This window comes from Aspergillus aculeatinus (genome assembly GCF_003184765.1).
Source record: "Aspergillus aculeatinus CBS 121060 unplaced genomic scaffold BO66scaffold_1, whole genome shotgun sequence".
Taxonomy (NCBI): Eukaryota; Fungi; Ascomycota; class Eurotiomycetes; order Eurotiales; family Aspergillaceae; genus Aspergillus; species Aspergillus aculeatinus.
The window spans coordinates 1,293,572-1,315,151 of NW_020291470.1; the positions used below are offsets into that span (position 1 = coordinate 1,293,572).

At 53.0% G+C, this 21,580-nt stretch overlaps 7 protein-coding genes across 7 annotated transcripts; 2 read left to right on the plus strand and 5 right to left on the minus strand.

The window, feature by feature from the left end:
- Window positions 1-856: 856 nt before the first annotated feature.
- Window positions 857-2,921, minus strand: BO66DRAFT_407359 (uncharacterized protein; the record flags this gene model as incomplete). Its single annotated transcript, XM_025649055.1, has 2 exons — window positions 857-1,813; window positions 1,863-2,921. 2 exons carry the CDS (start codon window positions 2,919-2,921, stop codon window positions 857-859), a joined length of 2,016 nt encoding a protein of 671 aa, XP_025509377.1.
- Window positions 2,922-4,094: 1,173 nt separating this feature from the next.
- On the plus strand, window positions 4,095-5,923 carry BO66DRAFT_416796 (putative ribosomal assembly complex component Ipi3; the record flags this gene model as incomplete). Its single annotated transcript, XM_025649625.1, has 2 exons — window positions 4,095-4,487; window positions 4,562-5,923. Exons 1-2 carry the CDS (start codon window positions 4,140-4,142, stop codon window positions 5,921-5,923), a joined length of 1,710 nt encoding a protein of 569 aa, XP_025509378.1. The 5' UTR covers window positions 4,095-4,139.
- A 55-nt stretch (window positions 5,924-5,978) lies between these two features.
- On the minus strand, window positions 5,979-6,344 carry BO66DRAFT_10817 (uncharacterized protein). Its single transcript, XM_025641802.1, has one exon. The coding sequence runs from the start codon at window positions 6,300-6,302 to the stop codon at window positions 6,033-6,035; it is 270 nt and encodes an 89-aa protein (XP_025509379.1). The 5' UTR covers window positions 6,303-6,344; the 3' UTR covers window positions 5,979-6,032.
- A 679-nt stretch (window positions 6,345-7,023) lies between these two features.
- On the minus strand, window positions 7,024-9,258 carry BO66DRAFT_339005 (telomere repeat binding factor family protein; the record flags this gene model as incomplete). Its single annotated transcript, XM_025644367.1, has 3 exons — window positions 7,024-8,031; window positions 8,088-8,151; window positions 8,196-9,258. The coding sequence occupies 3 exons, from the start codon at window positions 9,256-9,258 to the stop codon at window positions 7,140-7,142; spliced, it is 2,019 nt and encodes a 672-aa protein (XP_025509380.1). The 3' UTR covers window positions 7,024-7,139.
- Window positions 9,259-9,799: 541 nt separating this feature from the next.
- BO66DRAFT_311006 (uncharacterized protein) lies at window positions 9,800-10,399 on the plus strand (the record flags this gene model as incomplete). The annotated part of the gene is made up of 2 exons (XM_025643312.1): window positions 9,800-9,861; window positions 9,949-10,399. The coding sequence occupies 2 exons, from the start codon at window positions 9,800-9,802 to the stop codon at window positions 10,397-10,399; spliced, it is 513 nt and encodes a 170-aa protein (XP_025509381.1).
- A 1,396-nt stretch (window positions 10,400-11,795) lies between these two features.
- BO66DRAFT_310548 (uncharacterized protein) lies at window positions 11,796-13,264 on the minus strand (the record flags this gene model as incomplete). Its single annotated transcript, XM_025643292.1, has 3 exons — window positions 11,796-12,092; window positions 12,147-12,629; window positions 12,686-13,264. The coding sequence occupies 3 exons, from the start codon at window positions 13,262-13,264 to the stop codon at window positions 11,796-11,798; spliced, it is 1,359 nt and encodes a 452-aa protein (XP_025509382.1).
- Window positions 13,265-19,849: 6,585 nt separating this feature from the next.
- Window positions 19,850-21,421, minus strand: BO66DRAFT_363514 (40S ribosomal protein eS4). The gene is made up of 5 exons (XM_025645120.1): window positions 21,321-21,421; window positions 21,031-21,168; window positions 20,675-20,959; window positions 20,222-20,516; window positions 19,850-20,158 (listed from the first exon to the last, which is right to left on the minus strand). Exons 1-5 carry the CDS (start codon window positions 21,332-21,334, stop codon window positions 20,105-20,107), a joined length of 786 nt encoding a protein of 261 aa, XP_025509383.1. The 5' UTR covers window positions 21,335-21,421; the 3' UTR covers window positions 19,850-20,104.
- Between the last annotated feature and the right edge of the window lie 159 nt (window positions 21,422-21,580).

Consider the following 21,580-nt stretch of genomic DNA (forward strand, 5'->3'; position numbering starts at 1 on the left):
GGCGTGGGGTCGTGGTGGTGCTGGTGCTGCTGTCGGTGGCGGAGGACGGCTCGGTCGTGGCGTAGCTGCGGGTGAGGAATGTGCTGCTGGGAGTGGCGGTGGTCACTCGTCGGGACGAGCAGAGGAGCCGTAGGCGGTTCGTGGAGGGAGCTGCCATCATCGAGGTTTGTGTATGGGGAATCTTTGTTTCTGAAGCAAAGAAGAGGGAAAGGGAGGAAGGCCTAGAAGAAGAGATAATGCACTGGTAGGTAGTTTCGATTCCGCGGGAAACATTCAAGCTGATATCGGAGTTCGGCTGCGGTTCCGCCGGCGGCTGACTCAGGTTGGCCGCTGCATGCCCACTAATCTCCTTCAGGACGCAAGGTGCATTGCCCTAGTTTAGTGGCGTTCATGCTGATTAATTGATCACTCCCTGGTGGCTTTTCTGGCAGTATTCAGGGTGTCTACACTCTATAGAGGACTATGGTAGGCTTACAGCACGGTGGTGGAGGTGTTCGTGAAATGTTTCAGGTTGGCAGGGTATCATTAAAGTCTAGGTACTGGGGACCACTAGAAATTATACATCAACCGTAGTGGCTATTGGAGTGAATTCAAAAGCAAATCAAAGAGTAGCAGACGTAAAGAGATTAGACGGTGACAGGCCACCAGGAGAATTCGGAGTGAGTGAAGTGGGACAAAAGAATGGCAGCAATGCAGTCCGACATGAAATTGACAGAACGAGTGGTAGAGTCAGGAAGACTGGCTCATCGAGAAAATGGGGAGTTATGAAAGAATCTCAAATGGGTTGTGGGAATAAGGGGAATCGGTGCGTTAAGAAGGAGAAAACAGCAAGGAAAAAGGTTGAATGAGTGACCGCCTAGTTTTTCGCTTCGAGCACTTGGGCGAGAACAAGTACGGCGCTTTTCAGATGCTCCTCCGCCTGTCCGCATATAGCGAAGAGCATTTTTTCGACAATTCTATCCAGGCCCTTGCGAAGCTGCATGCTGCGTGTTTCGAGAGCCTGACGTGATGGGGTGGTATGATTGGTAGTCCCTGACACTGCGGTGGCCTTTTCCGGGACTGTGTCCAGCCGCGATCGTTGGTTGAGCTGACTCTTCCTCTGGTGGGTAGTTGCCAAAGAGACAACATAGTTCCGTGCAATCAGAGCAGCACATAAGCCGTCCAGCAGGTTTTCAGCAACGCTGGGGAAGATGATGCGGAAAGGCCGCAAAAGGGCCCTCTCATTATTATGGCGAAGAAACATGATGACGGGTGATGTAAGGCGGAGCATGTTCCGTGGGAAGTCTTTGACAGACAGCTCCAGCTGTTCGATAGTCCATTCGTGATCCCACCATTTCTCCAGCTCTTCCTTCTCCGACTTGGTGGAGGTTGAGGAACGGCCGGGCGATACCTGGACAGACGCAGCAATCTTTGGTGGTACCTCTGGCTTGGGTGGCGATTTGGGTAGTTCCGGGCTGGGAGCCGACTTGGTATCTATCATGGTCTCACCAAGAGTCTCGGAAGCGACAGAGCTGATGTCTGTGTACACATCATCGTCGTCTTCGTCTTCTTCATCATCGTCCGCGTCCTCCTCAGCTGGAGCCTTGGCGTGGGCATAGTCGTTAGGTGAATAGCATGAGTGATGTGTGATATACCCGCTGTCGGACATCTCCAGAGGCGTTTCGGGACTGAAGGCTGATATCTCTTGCTGACCTTGATCAGGAGTGGATGGAATAGGATGCTGTGGCGTTGGGAGCGAGTAGCTCATTGCCGGGGACGACTGGCGTGATATATCAACCAACTTGGGTTTCGTCTTGGTTGCTACCGCGTACATCTGTTTCAGGGTCAGTTTCATGCTACTCGTGTTCTGAGAGAAGACTCACTGCCGGTCTAGCTGCTTTCAATTCAACTTTCCGTGGAGGAGGTGGAGGGCTTTTCTGCACAATCTGTATCCTGCGTCGATTCAGCTCCTTGAGCCTCTCGCCCTGGCCTTCTGCGCCCTCCACTGGCGCACGCTGGAGCCAAGGCTCCCAGTATGACAAGCTGCTGGGAGCCCAACTTCCATCACTAGACACCGTCCCTGATCTGCTCCTCCCTGCGCCAATGGATGAGTTAGAGAAATTCCGTTTTCCAATCGGTTCATAGTCGGAATAAGGAGCTGGCGATGACATGCGCTCCGAGTAGGTTGAAGCAGGCGTCAATTGCCCATCGCTCATTTCGCATTGTCTGGCTAGATGTGAGTGCGCCATGCGTACATGCGGGGTCCCTTTGACGTCTTTGGGAGCTTGTCGTGGTTCGCTTTGAGGAGAGGTGTAGCAATCGCGACACGATTCTCTGCCTGCAACGCAGCCACAGCCATTAGGACTCTTTTGACTGTAGTCCGATTCCGATTCCGGCTTTGGCGAAAAATAGAACGAAGGTGAATCGTGTGGTGACCTGGTGTCTGACAGAGGCGGGCTGGGCAGAAGACCAAAAGAGTCGATGCTCGTGACTCGGAGATTCTGATCTGAACGCCATGGGCGAAGCGTCCTAGTCTTGGATGGTTTTCGAGACAATGGGGACTCTTTGCCACTTGCAGCAAGGCTCTCCGTGGAAGGAGAGGACGGCAGACGCAGCTCAAAGGGCTGCTTCATCTTGCGCACCGAGCGGAAAGGGGACATGTACACAGGAGGGCGTTCCGAACTGGTCCGTGGTTGCGCCGTGGTATATTCTGGTTGTTCAATGCGGGGCGATGGCGAAGGAACAAATGACAATGAGCTCGGGGCCTGCTGTCTCTTCCAAGGTTGGATATTGGGCGAGTACCGGGGCGACGACGATTTGTTACCTCTCACATTGAGAATTTGATTCGGTACACTGTAGCTTGGTACGCTCCTGTTGACAAATGTTGGGAGATTTGCAGATATTGCATGGTGGTAATTGTGTTCTTGCAGATGAAACTGCATCTTGACGGAATGGCCGTCCGTCGAAGACATGGCTGCTAGGTCAATATGGATGAGCAACGAAGGCTGAAGGGTCAGTCAAATCTAATGCCGTTCCTTAACAGCAATTAAAGAAAGGGAACGGAAAGAAAACCATAACATGAGCGCTGAAGCGGCCCACCAGACCTTATACCAGGGCTTCACATCGGCTCAAGTATCCCTTGACTGCCTTGCGGTGACAGGGAAAAAGACATTGGGCATGCGTGTTCGCCCCCTGTGGGAGGGTCGTCTAACACTCTGGAACATGAGTGAAGAGTGAAGGGCCATTACGCCCATTTCCTTGCATACCAGAGAGAGGTGGGATCGAGAAGTAGGCACAGTCATTGGGCCAAGGTCCGGACGTGCGCCACCTGCAGGCACAGGGCAACGTGGGTGGTCCGCTCTCTCTCTCTCTGGGTTTGCATATCGTCTATTAGAAAGGAATGAGACATGCAGATGGAGGGCGTCTGTGCCAGTCCTTTGGCGAACGTCACAAGATCCTCTGTGCGGCTGTCTAATCAACATAGACGTTGCGCCGGGCAATCTCAGGTTGCCGGCCCCTGGAAATAAGCCCCTTGCATCAGTTGCCGTAGGCGCAGCCCTTAGATTGGCCCATGCTGCCTCAACGCTGAGCGCAATTTAAGTAGCAGGTGGGAGGATTCCAGCTTGACTGCGGCGGGCGGAGATCGCAGATTGGCTTAGATGGACCAGAGATACCATTGGGAGGCCAGCAATTCCATGTGTGCCACCCAAAGTTCTTGGAAGTGGTGAAGCTGCGCGCAGCTATACACGCTACTTTGGCAGTGGTTGTACAGGAGTCGTAGATCCCAAGGAGCTCGCTGTGCTTGTTCCAGATTCGTCAGTAACGAGGGATACTAAGGGAACTAGGAGACCAAGGAAGGGACTGTCGCTCACCAAGGAATCATCCAAGGAGGGAGGAAGATGAGATCATGAGATGTTGTTTGTCTAGTACGAAGTACAGTACGAGGAAGCACAGGGATAATGAGCCTCCTTATGCTGGCTGACGTAATCACTAGATCCATGCATAAATACTAGTTATTTTGAACCAAGCAAACAGTGCAAACCAGCCGGTTATCGATTGGCGTATCTCAAAAAAAAAAGTTCGGAGAAGAGCGATAGAGACAGACGTTGACTTGAGATCTCCCATTCGTGCTCCAAGTTCCTTGCGTGGATCGATACGTTATGCTCTCGGAGTGTTTCATTGCGTCGACTGTGGCGTCGGGGAAGACCCCGGCGTCTGCTAGTCTGAGAGATGTCGGAATCTGCGTGCACGAGTTTCAGCCCACACTTAATCTGCGCTCCACCTTCAAGAAGAGCTCGACGGCGGCCAATTGCCTGGCTGTGAGCCCGTCGCATGTGTTTGCTGCACAGTCGGAGAAGGCAATTGTCCACGTATATAGCAGGGAGAAGGGCAACCAGGAGGCCACAGTCCCCTTCCCGGAGCGCATACGTAGTATCGCACTCGCTGGGGGTAAGAATGGGGATGTCGTTGTTTTGGGCACAGAAGGTGGCCGTCTTATTTTGTGGGAGGTGAGTCGTGCTTGAGGATCTATCATTTATGACTTCTTGCTTAGCTTGTTGCTAATGGGCGTCTTGTCAATCAGACATGCACTGGTCGACAAATAGCAACCACCGCATCCCATCTGCGGCCGGTAACCTCACTAGTGGTCGACCCTACCTCCAACTTCATTCTCTCCGGCTCATCTGATGCGAGCATCCACGTCTGGTCGCTCGTCGACCTCCTCTCTTTCACAAAACCTCCGTCTGGCCGTGATCGTCAAGCTCCGAATTCCCCGATCCGTACCTTCTCGAACCACCGCGCCGCCATCACCTCTATCGCCGTGGGCCACAGCGCCGGCAGATACAACATTGCCGTTTCGATTGCGGAAGACAGCACTGCGATTGCATGGGACTATCGCACCGGCCGTCTTTTGCGCACATTTCTCCTGTCAGCCAATGCAACATGCCTGACCCTCGACCCCGTTGACCGAGCGTTCTACGTCGGCTACGCAGATGGCAGCATCCAGTCGGTCGACTTCTACAAGAACCAATCCATCCAACACCCGCTTCACGACCCCTCTCTGCATTCCACTCCCGTTCAGCCCTCCGCCGAAGACCGATGGGCACCCCCCTCTGCCGACAGCGGGGCCGCGCACACGCTCACGCTCTCTTATGATGGAATGACGCTACTCTCCGGCCACCAGAACGGAAAGGTCCTATCCTGGAACGTAGGACGGAAGAAGTACGCGTCAACCGTGGCGGACTACACGCACCCGATCACGAACCTCATCATGCTACCTCCCAACGGTCTCTCGTACCCGTCTCTCGACCTCACCCGCATGTCTCACACCATCGTCAAACCCCGCTACGACCACACATTGTCCGAATCCTCCCAGCCGTCGGGAACCGTCCCGGCCGACTACACCTTCAGCACGCATCTCCTCCCCTTCAGCTTGTCAACTTCCTCCTCCAGACCCAACCAATTCACTGAAGCCTTCACGCACGCCTACTTCCCCGAATCGATGCTGGAGGAAGGTCTCGCCGAACTGGCCGCTTTCGACCAGGGCTCCCCCAGCAATGCCGGAAACAGTGGAATCACCGACGAAGAAGCCTTCGCCAAGGACGCGCAGATCGCCCAGCTGGAAGGCGACCTGGCAATCCTAAAGAAAAAGGCCACAATCAACGAAACCGCCCGCCAGTCCACCACGGACGAGGTGACGCAGCTGCGCGCCGACCTCGCCAACCTGCACGACTACATCAACGAGCTGCACGGGAAGCAGGAGCAGGCCCAGCGCGAGAAGATCCTCCGCCAGGCGCGGAAGGAGGAGCGCGAGACCCGGCGCCGGGAGGCGTGGTTCGCCGCGGAGAAGAAGGGGAAGAAGGGCGACGCCGTGCTGAAGAAGCTGGATGCGGAGGATACGGTCATGACGAGTGATACGGACGATCAGAGCAGCGATGATCAATGATCTGCCTTGTGTGCGGTTATTTTTGGGTATTGAGATATAATCACTTTTATTCCATTCGGGAGTATCTACTTCGAGATTTCGCGGACAAGGCGTTGCGCAACGGGAGGTTCTAGTTTTCAACGGTCCGAAAAAGTGTACTAACTGGATGATTTGTCCTAAATCCTGCACCTGTATATAAATATAAGATCAAGACCGCAGGCGAGTAAGACAGTATCAAGAATTCCATATAGCCCACCAAGTCCACAAAACCAGAACACGCCCTCGAATACACCAGTCCCTTCTTGCCCATGCCCCACGAAGTATACCAATACACCATCTTCAGAACGAACCAAGAACAAACCCCTAAGCTCAACACACCGAAAGATGAGAAACGCCACATATAATGATTTCTTTCCCAGCAACCCCAAAATCCCAAACCCAGGTCCCGAAATCCCCCCATCCATCCCGGACCCTCCCTCCACCCCCCCAAGGAATGTATCAGCCCAGGTGCGGTATGCATGCAAGTTACCTTACCCTACCCTACGGGCCCCACCCCTTATTTCCCCTCTGCATCCACACCCCGGGTAAATCCGCAACCATGAAAGAATGCGGATCCGGTGCATGATAACCCTGCCCGAGTCGATTCATGAAACGTAACGCATGTTTCCTGTTTCAAATTCAAATACAATACAGATAAAAGATAAAGGGCTTCTGAGGGGTGCGCTATAGCTGACCCACTTGCATATGAGTGCCGAGTACGGATAGTAGTGCCGAGGAGATGGGATGTTGTTAGCTGGCGGCATGTCTGGACGGCATGGAAAGGCTGCTTTATACGGTATTGTAATGTTAAGGTACATGCTGTGTCTTTCCTGGATGAGGTTGAGGTTGAGGTTGCCGTGGTTGATTGAGTGGTGGCTGGTCCGAAAAGGGACTGGAAGTTGACTGCCTGCAGTGGGTTTACTAGCGAGGTATTGCCGGTGCGAGTGTAGGAGAAGCCGGAAAATAAGGTGGTAAGAGGTACTGTGCTACCTGGCTATTTTTTGGACATCGAGACAAGTCAAATATCCTTGAACATACGCGATGGTTCTGATTCCATAGGGACGAACCATTGACCAGTGAGTAGAGACCGAGCCAAGAATATCAAGTAAAATTTGCAACATGCGTGAGTCATTAGGCAGGGATAACACCCGGAATCTACAAGAGAAATGGGGAGAAGAGGCTAATCATGCAGGATACGCTATCCGATCTCATCCCACACCATCGGCGCCAATGTATTATCCGTCCATGAGGTGTTATCACTAGTTCCTGTGTTTTCGTCCAGTGGGAAGGGGAATACGGCACCGGTACCTGGCGCCGGGGCGGTTGCAGCCGCAGCTGCATTAGATGAGCTTTCTAGTAGACCCTGAGGCGGAGCAGGCGGGGGAAGAGCAGGGTCGATGGGTCCTAGGGTGGACTGGCCTGGGAGATCGGATCGTGTTTCTTGGGGTTTGGAAGGTTGTGCTCCCTGCTTACTGCCTGAGCTAGTACTGTCGTTGTCATCTCTCGCGTCGGAAGCCTCCTTCCCCTGGTCGTGGAGGGTTCGACCGCTCACAGAGCCTCCATCGCGGTACGCGTGCGGGAATTTGGTCCGGAACCGATCGCGCAGGTCCGTGGCTCTGCGATGGCCGAGGTTCAGCCGTGTATCCTGCTGGATCAGTGTCCATTGGAACCCATGCACCGCATACCCTTTGAGTAGAGCTTCGTCCTCGGCCACGGTGAATGGCCGTCGGGAACGACGCCGGGATTTCATGGCAAAATGTGGCTCCGGGATACCCAGGGACTCCAAGGTCGATTTGGATTTGCTTGTTAGCGTAGGAGTTGCCTTGGCCGTGGAATTCGGCTTAGAGTTGGTGGTCTTCGGAGCGGTCTCCTTGGTGTTCGAGGAGCTGCTGCCGCTACTGCCAGAGGATGGCTCATTCAAGCCAACCGTCACGCTGTTCCCCACGGAGAGGGACTCCGCATTGGCTGGTCGGGGAGGCGGCAAGTGAATCTTCCCGGCTGTGCCATCAGATCCTTCCGTCTCGGCCCGCGAGAGGGCGTTAGCCAGAGTGTCGTGCAATTGCCGCGTGGCTTCGTTCGGGTCGGCAGCCCTTGTAGACGATTAGCTTGGAGTCGGTGCTGATTTGGTTTCCACAGAACCGAGGACTTACCGGTAGGCCCAGGGACAACATACGCGGAACCTAGATTTGTGTTTAGTTGGTGACCTAGATCTCGTCTCCATAGTACAATCCACCTCGAAGCTATGGCTGTTTACCATACCTATCTTTCAAGTTGGAAGCGCTGCGCTTGTTGAACTTCAATTCCGGCTGAGCCAGGATCGCCGTCCAGTTCCCAATGCCGCACTTGACCACTCCACGTAACAGAGCCGTGGTTTCCTCCTCTGTCCACTTGCGAAGGTTCTTACGAGAACGGCCCCGTGTCTTGGGGGATATGGGCTCCTCGTTTTCGTCGGCAGAGGATGACTTCTTGTCGTCCGATTCCCCGTCGTCGGTCTTGTCACATGGCGGCGGCCGATTCGGGGCGACCGGGTCGTCTGGTAGTCCGATGACCACCGCGCCACCGCGATCGCTCAGGGCCGTCTTCGTGGCAATGGGAGAGGCCAGGATATCCTCGATCCTGCCCTCTCGTCTTTCGCCTGTCGGACCCTCCCCGAAGGAAGTGGCCAGCGAAGCCGGCTCAACGACCGAGCTGTCCCGGGAGGGTTTAGTCAGCAGCTGCGTGATGCTCGAGCCGGCTTCGATGGGCGGCAGAAGAGCGGCATTGGGGGGAGGTTCGTTGAGCCCATTGAGGATCGCAAAGGGCCCGAATGGGGGTGGGCGCTGTTCCTTCTGAGCCTGCGGGATGGGCAGCTGCAGATGCTCGGCGAAGGTCTCGGCCTGCACCCCGACGCGGCGCCGCTTGCGAGAATGATGGGAATCATCGTCGAACGATGAATAAGGGAATCGTTCTAGAGCACGGAGATTAACAAAGGCGGGAAGGATGGGCTTGGGCGGCGGGGGCTCGAGGCTAAGGAGCGAGTCCACGGAGGGATCAGTCTTCTTCTTTGGCGGCCGCGATGCATGGTTCAGACGCTCCGCGGGAACCGCGGCCACGGAATCATTGTTCCGGGGGCCAGGCAGAATGCCCGCCGAGCTAGTGGGCGTGGGAGCAGCGGTGGCCTCGCGGACTCGGCTGGCATTCGGCTCCAGCGGCGAAGGCACGCTCAGCAAGCGCGAGACGGGCTGACGGAGAGGAGCTATGCGGAGACTCTGGAGCTGGGGTAATTCTCGAATCAACGATTCGTCGTATGATCGGGTAAAGGTAGTGTTGGAATCCATGGTCTTCTTCACGGAATCCAGGAGGGTAGCATTCAAACGATGAAAGCAGGGATAAAGATCATCAAAGATGGAACGAGACTCCCCACGTAGCCATGAGCCATTTTGCAGGGTCGTTGACTATTAATCCAGCAAAAGTGGATCGAGGGTAGGGTGTTTTTCTTTTTTGGGGGGGGGGGGGGAGAGAAATGAAATGGAAAGTCAAGTATGGAGTAGGTAGAAATGATAGCTAGTGACTCGGGAGGTACTCCGTCGCAACTTGGCTATTGTAACGTGCTTGCTGCCGCGGGCGGAGTTGAATCTCGGGGCTATGCTTGGTAGGGGCGAGGAAATCCACCAGAGGCGCAAAACCGGTTTGCTGAATCAGCAATTCCCAATCGGGTGAAATACGGAGCACTGCCGGTATACGCTCACTGATTGATTATTGACACCAACATAAATTGAATCAGTACAAGCCATCCATCTGGTAGACGCATCACAATCAGAACCAGACAACACGACAGTCAGTCAGTTCCTTCAAACTCGATCATCCCAAGCGTCCACGATGCCCACCATTCTCCCCCCCTGGCCCAACCTAATCTTCGGCATCATCGAGCCCATCTCACTGTACGTCCATACAAGCCCACACAATAGCTCTAGAATATAGCCCCATAAACATCACGCACAAGCAAAAGCCTAATCTCCCTTAATCAGCATCGCCGGAGCCCTAAGCCCCCTCATCAACCTCCCCGCCTTCATCACCGACCAAATCCCCCATCCCCAATCCTTTCCTCTTCCCATCCAACCCCAAACCATCTCCCTAGCCTACCAGCTCGGCAACCTGTACGGCCTGCTCGCCCTGCTGGGGGTGGGGATCCTGCGCACCACGACGGAACCCCCGGTCATCCGGCAGTACCTGCTGGCGCTGCTGGCGGCGGACGTGGGCCACATCGCCGCCACGGGGTGGGGGATGGGGTGGGAGCGGTTCTGCGATGTGCGCGGCTGGAACGCCCTGACCTGGGGCAATGTGGCGGTTACGGCGTTCCTGGGGGTGAATCGCGTCTTGTTTCTGGGCGGGTGGTTGGGGGAGTGTCGTCAACCACAACCACCAGTTGGAAAAACTGGGATCAGAGAAAAGAAGAACCGTGGTGGGAAGGTTGCTTGAGCTGCAGTGGCAGTGGTTCTGGGGTTAATGCGGATGGGTAGGGGTTTGGTTGCCTTTTTCTGGGGATTTTCGGGCGGGTGGAAGGGGCTGGGTTAATTGTATTTACAATAATAGATGTAAAGAGTCATCGGTGGATTAGACGGCTCCCTCGGTTTCGAATACTCGATCCTTGAGGTTTGTTCTGCAGCTAAGGCTGATACTACGGAGGATGGAAGACGGTGCACTCCAGATCTGGGTCTTGAACCTTTGTGGTGTCGGTCTCCACCTCTTTGTTGTTGTTGTTGCTGTTGGAGCTACGTTGTGCACTTCGAACTTGACATCAACTAGTAACTATTATAAGACTTAGCAGCAGACCTCACATGATGTCAATACCGGTAAGTTAGTTAATGACTCACTCTGACACTATTTACATGTCCTCTGCAAGCATACGCAACCGGAAAAGCCGCATGACATATGACTGAGGTAAAGAATAGGGCTCGCTCCAAAAGCAGGAATAGATCAGGATCGCATGAACCAGAAGCAACAGGGCAATACGTAGCAGATGCCAAGGGCTAGGGCTGATCCATGGACGGATGCATGGAGGCATGGATGGAGGCTGCTGGCCCGTACTTTCCCCTTCCCCGGCAAAGGCGAGCAATTATCAGTACTCCGTGATCCCCGGACAGACAAGTTCAGCTGCACATCAAGGCAGAATAGCGGAGCACCACTGCATACACTGAAGTGATGTATCGACGCCCACGTAGTTCCACTAGGACTACCACCCATGTCCAGCAGCACCCCCGACACCGAACAGGGTACTCCGTACCGTACATCCGACAGAAGCCAAGGTAATCAGTTTCTTTATTGGGGGCTCACTGCGGGCCTATAGATTATAGGGGATATTGGATCTCCCTCTTTTACTCGAACGACCTGTCCCAAAACATCGCCTCGATCACATACGAACCCAATCTGCCGCTGGAGTCATGAACAGCTAAATATCTAGATGCATTAGAAATACAGTCCCCGCTAGTAGATAGAACCAAAAGCCCCCGCAAAGAACAATCTGCAATAACAGGCATATCCGAAAAAAAAAAGAAAGAAAAAAAGAAAAAGGCTATTAGGAATGGGAGGAAACCAAAGGTAAGAACAGCCAGGCAGGCGGGAATATCGCCCGCCTGCATAGCGTCTGTCGCAAGATAGATCAAAGTAAGAAGAAGTTAGCCTCGTCAGGCATGGGTTTCCGGTCTAGGATTATTTTGTCCTATGAGACGACTGGTCGTAAAACTCAGTTGGCCTGGCACAGCGAGAACGCCACCGTATTGCATTTAATTCCGCTGTTGTTCTGTTCAGGTGTTAAGCAGATGGTTGCCCGACAGTCTTCGCTGTTGTTTCTGGAGCGTGCCTGCGCTCGGATTGGTCATGAGCGCAGAGGAGACGGCCGCATGTGCTGGAAGAGCTGCTGCAAGGCCGGTTGGCCATGTTGCTGGTATTCGCGGATATGAGGGACGAGGAAGGGCACGCCCGGGTTGGTGGTAAATGCTTGTCGGTAGGCGACGAAGTTTTCAGAAGGGTCCAACAGAAGCTCGAAGTCGGGAGGGAGCATGAAAGGGGTCATATGGGTGGAAGGGACACTAGTGGATGTGCTGATGCTGTACTTTCGGAGACCGTCGATGATAGCTGTGAGGGAGTGGTAGTTCCGCACCATCAGTAGAGCCTGATCTCAAGATTAGCTCTCTCCTGGATCTTGCTTCTGATAGAAGATTCTCACCTGTACACATTCCTGGATGTAGCCCACCAATTCGGGAAGCGCTGTACAACACTCCCACACCGCTATACTTAACAGCTCCCATTCTGTAAATACCCGCTTGACCACCGGCCCTGGCTCCACGAAGCTTTTCTGCGAGAGCCCCGTGAGATACCCCTCATCGATATGGGCCATCGTACGGGCGAAGTCCAGCGGCGAGGTCGACGCCGTCAAGTCTTCCAAGAACGCCAAGTTGAGTTTGAAAGGTCGAGTCCAGTTCATGTGCCGCGTATGCACGTATGCCTGCTTGTACCGCACGGCCGAGACGCATAGCACTTTCAGAATGGATTTCAAGCTGGGCGAGATCTCTTTGAACAACTCCTGGATCGGACCGGCGATGAACTCGAAACCTGGGGTCGTGGGACTCGCCACGATTTGCCCGCCTCGAAGAGCACGCAGACAAGCCACCACAGCCCGATGAGCAAAGGGGCTCCGGCTGCGAAGATGCTACCCGCTAATGTCAGCATCTCTTTCAAGCACTGGCCTGGTAGGACTGTACGAACCTGTTCCACCTCGACATACAGTGATACTTCCTCCGGAAATGCCTGAAGGTGGTGCAGTAAGTGAATATGCAACGCGGTATGCTGTTGCAGGAACCACTCCACTGAGAGGGCCGAGTAGCCCAGCGAGTAACGCACCAGCTCTTCGAAGGGGATCCGGGTGAAATGCAGATGGCTTTCATGGTCGAGGTCTTCGGCGATGCCGATAGCAGTCATGTTCCGGTTCCCTTGCGCGGGAAACCAACTCCACGTTCCCAGCGCCGGGTCTGCCTTCCTGCACCGGCGCAGGATCTCCTCCACCTTCTGAATGTGGGAGAGGTTGCCGATGAAGGCCCTCTCATGGGGCTCGACCAGCTCCGACAAGAAGGCGTCAATGGCACTGGCATTGCGATTTTGGAAGGCGGTTCGAGGGAGACTCTCGTCTCGGAAGAGGCCGAAGCGGATCGCCCGTTTGATCTCTTGGATGTCAAAGGCCCACAGCATCGTCATGGCCTCATCTTCCCACCAGCGATATTTCATGTAGAACGGAGGGATCTCCGCCCCGGCACGGAAGAGAGACGGGTAAGCCGGTGGATCAAACATGACGGGCACGCCAGTGGAGGAAGGGGAGTATGTGGACATTGCCCACTGCTGCACCACGGGGAAAGTCAGAATGAAGAGGACAAGAAAGCCAAATTGGTGTCTTGGGAGAAGGGGACGGCGCCGTGTTCAAAAAATAAAAGTGTCTCCTTTTTACAGTGAGTGGGGGGGAGGGGGGAGGGGGGAGGGGGAAAGGTTTGAGTGGGGAGGAAAAGAGAGGAGAGGGGGGATCGGGGGACAGACAGAGAAAGAAAGAGAGGAAAATAGATTGGTAGTCGAGAGGTGGTGGTTACAGTTCTGTAAGAAGAAAGACCCCGATAGATAGTAGTAGTAGATGAATGATGAATCGTACACACCACACGCATTCCCTCACTCAGTCAGTCTGATTTAACTCACATGTAAGTTAGCTGCACACCACACCACCTTGACTTCTTCTTCTGCTTCTTCTTCTTCTTCTTCTTCTTCTTTTTTATTAGACCCCAGATTTTTTTTTCTTTTTTATTTTTTTTCTCTTTCTTGTTTTTTTTTCTTCCCTTTCCCTGGTTTAGTCTCTGTACCACTGACTACTACCCAGACGTATAGACGGAAGCAAGATCTCCGGCAGACGGTTGAACGGCTATGATTCTAGAACGTCCCGGATTCAGGCATATGTCCAAAGGACCATCGACGTCAGAGGAGACTTACAGATTGGGTTCGAACCCCACAGGGAGGTCAGTAGTCGATGTGAACTGACACTAATAATAGTGGATGATGGTAGCGCACACGAAAAAGGCCAGAGCAGGAGAGCCAGCAGCAGCACCGGTGGGGAAATGATGGATACTATAACCAGGAACCGACAACGGGGGAACACTGACTCCTGATAAGAGGGAAAGAAAGAAAGAAAGAAAGAAAGAAAGAAAGAAAGAAAGAAAAAAGCTTTTATTACACTCACACCATCACTCTAGTGATACTAAGCTTAAGGTAAAAGTCATAGCAACCTCCACTTTTTTCGCCCCGAGGTCTCTGAAGAGGATGGGTCAATCAATGTCTAGCCGCGAACTGCTTATTTCTCACTTTGCCACGTTTGACAACTCACGGGGGTTCAGAACGGTATCTTGCTGCTTGACGCGGTCGAACGGCCGAAAAGGATGGCGGCAAGTGGCGCATTACATACAAGAGACATGATTTGAATGATCAAATCAACTTGGAACCTGTAAGATAAAAGTCCAAAAATCCAAGAATCCAAAAATCCCTGGCAGGAGACGGTCAGTACTGCATTAAATTAGATCATAATCAAGAGAGTACTCAATAGAAAATGGCTGGTGCTGATCCGAACCACTGGGACCCGGGAGCCAGGTTAGGCTGAAGCTACGGAGATTACCTCAACACCCACAAGCTGAAGGCGTGAAATAGACCTCGTCTAGCTGACTTTCCCAGGCCAATCAGTCCAGGTCGCCGCCAGAATCGTCTCCAACCACACTACCGCCGGTCAGGTAGCGCGTGCGACCTGGGATAGGGCCGTTAGGTCTTGGGGGAGGGCGTCTATTCTATCTAGTCTAGGGGCGGATGCGACGACGCAACAACCCCCACATGGGCTGAAGACAATCAGCCGAGCAGATGAGAATCGGAACGGCCATCGAGCGAAGACCAGTCCGTTTGGCAATAGCACCACCGATAATACCAGCCATTAATGAATGGCTGTCAGCCAACGGCGGCGGTGGATCAATAGGTGGCATATGGGGTAAAAGGGAAAGAAAAAAAAACCAACCAGGATGAAGGAAAATGGCAGGAGAAGCGGTCAGGAGCCGGGATGGAACATCTGGCCATGCATTAGTCGTTGGGTTCTGGAAGATTCACCCAAGACTCCAGTCATCAGGGTAAACGGGCGAAAGCGAAAGTATGTGTGAGAAAGAAAGAATGAATGAATGAATGAAAGCATCACCTTCATCACTGTAGCGGTGTATCGAGAGAATGAATAATGAGGTCAAATATACATCAGGCCGAGATCGTGAGGCGAAGACATTCAGCCGGCCCCGGGCGGCCTCTCCTCTAAGAGGCTGCTTCAGACTTCAGCAGACGCCAGGAACGGGGCTGAACCCATCGTCTCGTCCGTCATGCTGATGCCGGTGATAGTCGATGATCCTATAAGGCACCATCTCTCGGGAAGACCCAGATGGGAGCTGTACGAATCCACCTTTAGTTGCCACCATCTGGAGAGTCGGTAGCAAGGGCCAAGGCAAATGATGGATCGGGGAAGAGGGGGGGGGGAAGGACTAGAAAGTGGCTAGCAGTGGCTAGCAGTGGCTAACTTAGCGACTAGGCTCTGCTAACTTACTGCGGGCCCTAACTTAATCGGGCTTGTTGTTCCTTGTTAAGTTGCTTTCTTCAACTCTCAAGGCCGTTTGAAAGAATGGCGAGGAGGCCCAGCGACGAGGGTATAGCTGTATACCCAGAACAAGCGGATGATCGTGGAGAAGGCAAGCCGAAATTTTACCACTCCAGCTGGCGGACTGGGGCAAAAGTTGAAACTACCGGTAGGGAATTTCCACAGCTGAGGTGACCCATCCATTCCATCTTCTTTTCCTTGTTCGAGTTCGATGCTTCGATGTGGGTGTCTGAGTTAATCAAGGTACCTTCAATGTGTTGCATTCAGCACTCTAGGTGTCAAAGGCGTAAGAGGGATTGGTGTGACCGCGACTTTTGACGACTTCCACGAATTGGGCAGAAGCAGCTCAGAGTACGGAGTACTCCGTTGTGTCAAGTACATAGTATGTAAACAGTCGGAGAAACAGTAATAAGTTAAGTTCACTAACGTACATAGAGTACAGAAAAAAGTACTGTACCTAGTGAACTAATGAAATGAGTGGGTGGAAAGAAGGGGCGAAGCATGGCGTGGACGGGACTATCATCAACAAAAGCCCAGAGAAACAAAACTTAGCAAGTGAACAGTGTATCAAGCCAATCACCCTAGGGATGGTGTACCGAAGGAGCTCGTGGCTGTTGGCGACCGTCGACGTAACGGCAAAGACATGCGGTGATCCACCCGAGCGTGAGTTGAGTACGAGTAACAAGAGACCAATGCGCGACTGGATGGCTTTCCCGACAAGAAAATATTAACTAGGTATGGAGTTGAGGTGTATGTTGATGAATCACCCAAAGAAAAAAAAAAAAAAAAAAAAAAAAAAAAAAAACAATGATAATTAACGAATAGTAGTGCATCTCCACGGCGGGTGGGGTTTCCTGATAGTGTGGCGCAGGGGAAGAATTGAATCCTGTTACGGAGAAAGAAAGTAAAGAGATTGAGAGAGACTCGACTATCTATGAAAGTGTTTACAGATTACATGTACAGTACTGTGGCAACTTGCTCCGTAGTGGAAAGGGAAGATCAAGTGCCGTGCCGCGGGCGGGAGGCCCGTCAACTCAGAAACCCTGGTCCCAATTGAATCGGAATGCATCGATGCGATGTATCCATTTGCAATTGTCGCTTGGACCCTCCACCTCAATCCTTTTTTTGCTTTTGACTCCACCCCCTCACTCTCCTCTCCTCTGCTCTCCTCTTCTCATTCCTCCTTCTCATCCCGGGAAAACTCTACTATCAGCCTTCCGAGTCCTTATGCTGCAACTGGGTGCAGCTTGCAGCCTGCAGAATGCCTGCCTCCCTCCCTCTCCCTTACCTACCTGGCCTAGGTCGTCATACCGTCCCGCGCTCTCTCTCTCTCTCTCTCTCTATCTCTCAGACCACGTCGTGCCATGGATAGATTTGAGGAGCTCTCAGTGAACGGAATTACTATCCGAGGTCGGACTGATATCAGAAGTCGGTCACTGTCATCCCAATTGGTACAGTAAATTCTGTCGCCAAGATGCCCAACCGATTGAACGAGAGAGAGAAACGAGAGAGAGGGAATTGAAACAAAATACTCAATTGAGAAATAGAAAATGGAGAGGAAAATAAGGTAAATAAGGAAAGGAACGGCTTTCATCAGCGAGGGAACTCCGGGGGCGAGACAAGACCCTCTCTCTCTCTCTCTCCATCTCTATGTACTTAGTCTGGTCTAAATTCGTTGCGGGGACAGGCGTAAAGTGATGCTGTCCAGATTCCTGGCTGTGTGACCATTAACATGGTCGAATTCGACCACTAGCATCCGTAGTGACCTTGCCTGCAGCAACCAGACGGGCTGTGTCTCTTGAGCTGTTCACCCTACTCCGTAGAGAAGGTCTGATAGAGATTAAGGATAGTGACCAAGCCGGCTGATAGTCTACTAGGTACGGAGTAGTCTGGGGTGTTTGTTGAGTCCAGACTCTGAAGACCGGGAAGCCATGGTGGGTGAATGGCTGCATGGCTACAAGCATGAAAGCTACGGGAACAACGGCGGTTGGAAGAGCAATCACAATGCTCTTGAACCACGTCGGAGTCTTCTGGTGGAATGCGGGCCATCGTCACTTGCGGGAAGGAACAACGGTTGTTGAGAACCTCTTCCACGGATCTTACTCCGTAGTTTATGATCAAAATAGAAGAAGCAAAAAAGAGATCGATCACATCCATGATGCCCTTTTTAGCCTCTCATGACTAAGCACAAGAATAGATCAATTAAGTCAGACAGAGCGCGCGAGAGGAGAAGACAGCCTGCGACCCTGCCGAAGTAATGACCTTTGTTCGGATCCTGGGCTTGCGCAGTCCACCCAGATTGGTCCATCGCTTGCAGCATGCATGACACCTGGCTCGGAGTTAAAGTGTGGTGGTGGTGGTGGTGGTGGTGCGTGGGTGTGTGCGTGTTGAAGCGTGTGAAGGGGGTCAAGATCAGTGACAGTGGCTTACGTATTAAACACCATCCCGCCAACCCTGAGTGGTAGATATAAATTCTTTGCGCTCATCTGCCAAACAAGCAGATGAAATGCTGAGTAACTTCTCCGCAATCGGGGCCTCTCCGCAACCATTTGGCAGGGCCTGCCAGCACCCTTTTTCAACCAACCAATGTAGTGGCACAAGCTGGGTGCACGCCGACTCAACGGCGGTGGTGAGTCGTCTTCGGTTCGCTCATTCGGACGACTCCTGTCGGTATCCTGCCCAGGCCGGACAGACGGGCCAGTAGAGAGGCAACCTCGATGGCGCGCCCCAAGAAGAGGAAAGCATGCAAGAGGGGAAAGCAATAATGAAAAATTCCAGGGAAAAACATCCACCCAAGCTGACAAGCCCTAGGAACCGATCTTACCAGGGAAAGGCAACAAGGTCTGAGCGAATGATCGTAATCGTCATTTCCCCGATCGATTCCGAGCGCCAGTGCTGACCTGATCTCCCACAATGTCGGGGCAACAATTATGAAAACCTGGATAACTGACACGGCTGCGTCTGGCTAATATCAATCACAATTGGTGCCCCAGAACCGGGCGAAGATCAACTGACAACAATGACTTGTCATTTGACCGAAAGACGTCTGAGCCCAACAGGTGTTCGAGGCTGCGTGGTCGGTGCTCAATGAGTCTCATGTTTCGTACGCCATAAGACCGAAAATCGGCCTAATCGGACGGAGGAAGGAGAACAGCAGGAAGCCGGGATAGAAAAAAAATTGATCGGTCCCAAATTTCCCTGGACAAGAGGCAAGGATTATTGAATGGTCTGGAAGTAAGTTACTACCTACTACCGTGGTAGCAGCTGTAGCCGCTGTAGCAGCTGTAGCCGGGGTCTCTTAGGCTCGATCCTCTTGCAGTCCCCCTCATGGGTGCATTAGAGAGCCAGAAGGGAATTGGAGGGAAGACGGAGGATCTATATCGGCATGCAGATGGGGGAAGTAGACGTGTTATCTTTCACCTGTATGGTCCATGGGTGGGTGGAGCGGCTTACTTCGCGGGAGAAGGGGGGGAATTACAACTTTACAAAAGTATGCGGAGGAATAACTATTCCTTGAGATGACAAAACCGCTTCGTTGGTCTAGCAGATATAGCGACCTCTACAGGTCGAATGGGCGTCGAATGGGCGCATGTGAGATCGGAGTCAGTGAGTCAGTTGCCTCCTCTTTCATTTACTCCGAGGCCCCGTTCTTGGTAAAGCCTATGCGATGTTTAGTGTTTGGTGCTTAGATATGAGCGGTAACCTGGACTTTCGACCTCACCCATCGTGCGCCAAAGGAAGTCAGAAGTACGTGGTAGGATTGGTACGATAACGCCTGCCCTGTCCGCCAATTTAGGAAAGAAAATCGATGGAAGGGCGTTGCATCCACTCTCACTAGCTTAAGCCATGAATCCATCGGCCCGGTTGGGACTTGCTGGGAAGGGGGGGGGAGGGACTTCTCCACAGGACTCCAATGCTCCATGGAGTGAGTGGAAATGGATGTCTCAAAACTAAAAGAGGAGACATCCTATGATTGATTGATTGCACTAGTCAGAAGGGGACGGCCCGGCGGATGAGTGGACTTTCTTGGGAATGGGGCCGCAATTCAAGGTTCCGACCAGCAAGGGACTGGTGATTGATCCATTAAGCTATCCCGGCGAGTTGAGGCTATCCCGGGTGGGTTGGATTGCTAATCTGGGTCGGGGAGGGTAAGACGGCGGACTACGAGACTTGGGAATCTCCGCTATTGGCAGCATGAAGTAAGAATACGACTAGGTGAGAGGACAAGAAGCACTAGGAGAATGCCTTGCTTTGCATCTATGGTACGTCTAAGCCTACAGGATGTGGTAGGCATGGACAGGCCCAATGTGGAATATCCAGTGGACAGAACTTTCTCTTTTTTTGATTCTGAATAACGCTTCATATTATCGTAACCGGCGTCATACAGGCCCACAAAGCAAGACAAGACGTCGTCTCCCCAGCGGAATTTTTCAAAGCTTTTTGATTTGCTGTATCCTACGACACTTACCGAACTACATCTAGTTGGCGATGGCGTAGGCACGGCGGCGGTCACGCTCCTCAGCAATGGAGAGCTAAAAGAGAATCGGTCAGTCTCAAACTGACATGCATGCCAGAATGCTGGGAAAGCAACGTACCTTGACACCCTTGCCCTTGGGAAGGGAGATCCAGGGCTTGTCCTGGCCAATGACGAAAACGTTGGACTCGCGGGTAGCGAAGGTGTTGTCAATGGCGTCCTTGATGTGGACGATGTTGAAACCTCCGTCGTGGCGCTCACGGTGGGTGACGACACCAACACGACCCATGTTACGACCACCGGTAACCATGCAGACAACACCGGTGTCGAAGCGGACGAAGTCGGCGATCTTGCCAGTGGTGATGTCAACCTTGACGGTGTCGTTGACCTTGATGGCGGGGTCGGGGTAGCGGATGCTGTGATAAGCCTTGTTAGCATGAATGTTCAATTCATATGGTCCCTTACGATGTTCCCGTAAAGAAACCGTCGTTCCGGTTCTTTCGTCCTCCGCCGATCAACCAAAGCTTGGTCCAACGACTGAATGACACGGAACTTGTAGAGAGCATGCACTCACGTTCTCGCATCGTGCGTAACCAAGAATGGGATCCCGCCCTTGCCAAGCTGAACACGCTTAACCTTGCAGAGCTTGTACTCAGCCTCCTCAGCCTGGATGCGGTGGACGGTGAAGCGACCCTTGGTGTCGTAGATCAGGCGGAAGTTCTCGCCGGTCTTCTCGATGCCGATGACGTCCATGAAGCCAGCAGGGTAGGTAGGGTCGGTGCGGACCTTGCCGTCGACCTTGATCAGACGCTGCATCATGATGGCCTTGGTCTCGCGGCCGTTCAAGGCGTACTTGAGACTATATTCGCTGTTAGCCGCTGTTCCTCCGGGCGGGTCGGAGTTCGCGTCGTGTCGCTCGAGGGTTCGTACCGGTTGCGGATGAAGACAATCAGGGGCAGGCAGTCACGGAGCTTGTGGGGACCGGGGGAGGCCTTGGGAGCATAGGTTCCGGACATCTTGTCCAGGAGCCAGTGCGAAGGCGCGCTAAGGCGCTTCTGGTGCTTCTTACTGCACGATCAATCGAGTCAGCTCTTCCATCCTCACTTCCAAGTTGAATTTGCAACCATCTGCTCCTGCGACTCAAAAGTCTCGAAAAAATCGCCGAACATGGTCGCAGTGGCATGAAAGTCACAGTTCGTGTGGTGAGGCTCAGGACTTACGGTCCGCGAGGCATCTTGGCTGCTTTGTCGACTTGAACCGGTTAAGTTGTCGAAGTGTCGCGAAAGAGAAAGTACGGTTGGGGCAGGGACTTCAGCTGCTGATATCCAGGGCGCTCTCAATTTTCGCTTAGCGTCCGGTGCTGGCGGGTTGAGCCCTAACCCCGTTGAAATTGGGTTCATTTCACGCTAAGCTGATAAAAGACTAGCTTGGACCGGCCTTGCCCATTATGTAATACTGCAAGTGGGTCACTCAGCTTTCA

Coding starts and splice junctions, on each gene's coding strand:
- BO66DRAFT_363514 (XM_025645120.1), bottom strand. Junction 20,517..20,674: donor GTTACGCACGATGCGAGAAC/GTGAGTGCATGC, acceptor GGCTTATCACAG/CATCCGCTACCCCGACCCCG. Junction 20,159..20,221: donor CCAAGGGCAAGGGTGTCAAG/GTACGTTGCTTT, acceptor ATTCTCTTTTAG/CTCTCCATTGCTGAGGAGCG.
- BO66DRAFT_10817 (XM_025641802.1), bottom strand. CDS start 6,302: ATGTGGCGTTTCTCATCTTTCGGTGTGTTGAGCTTAGGGGTTTGTTCT.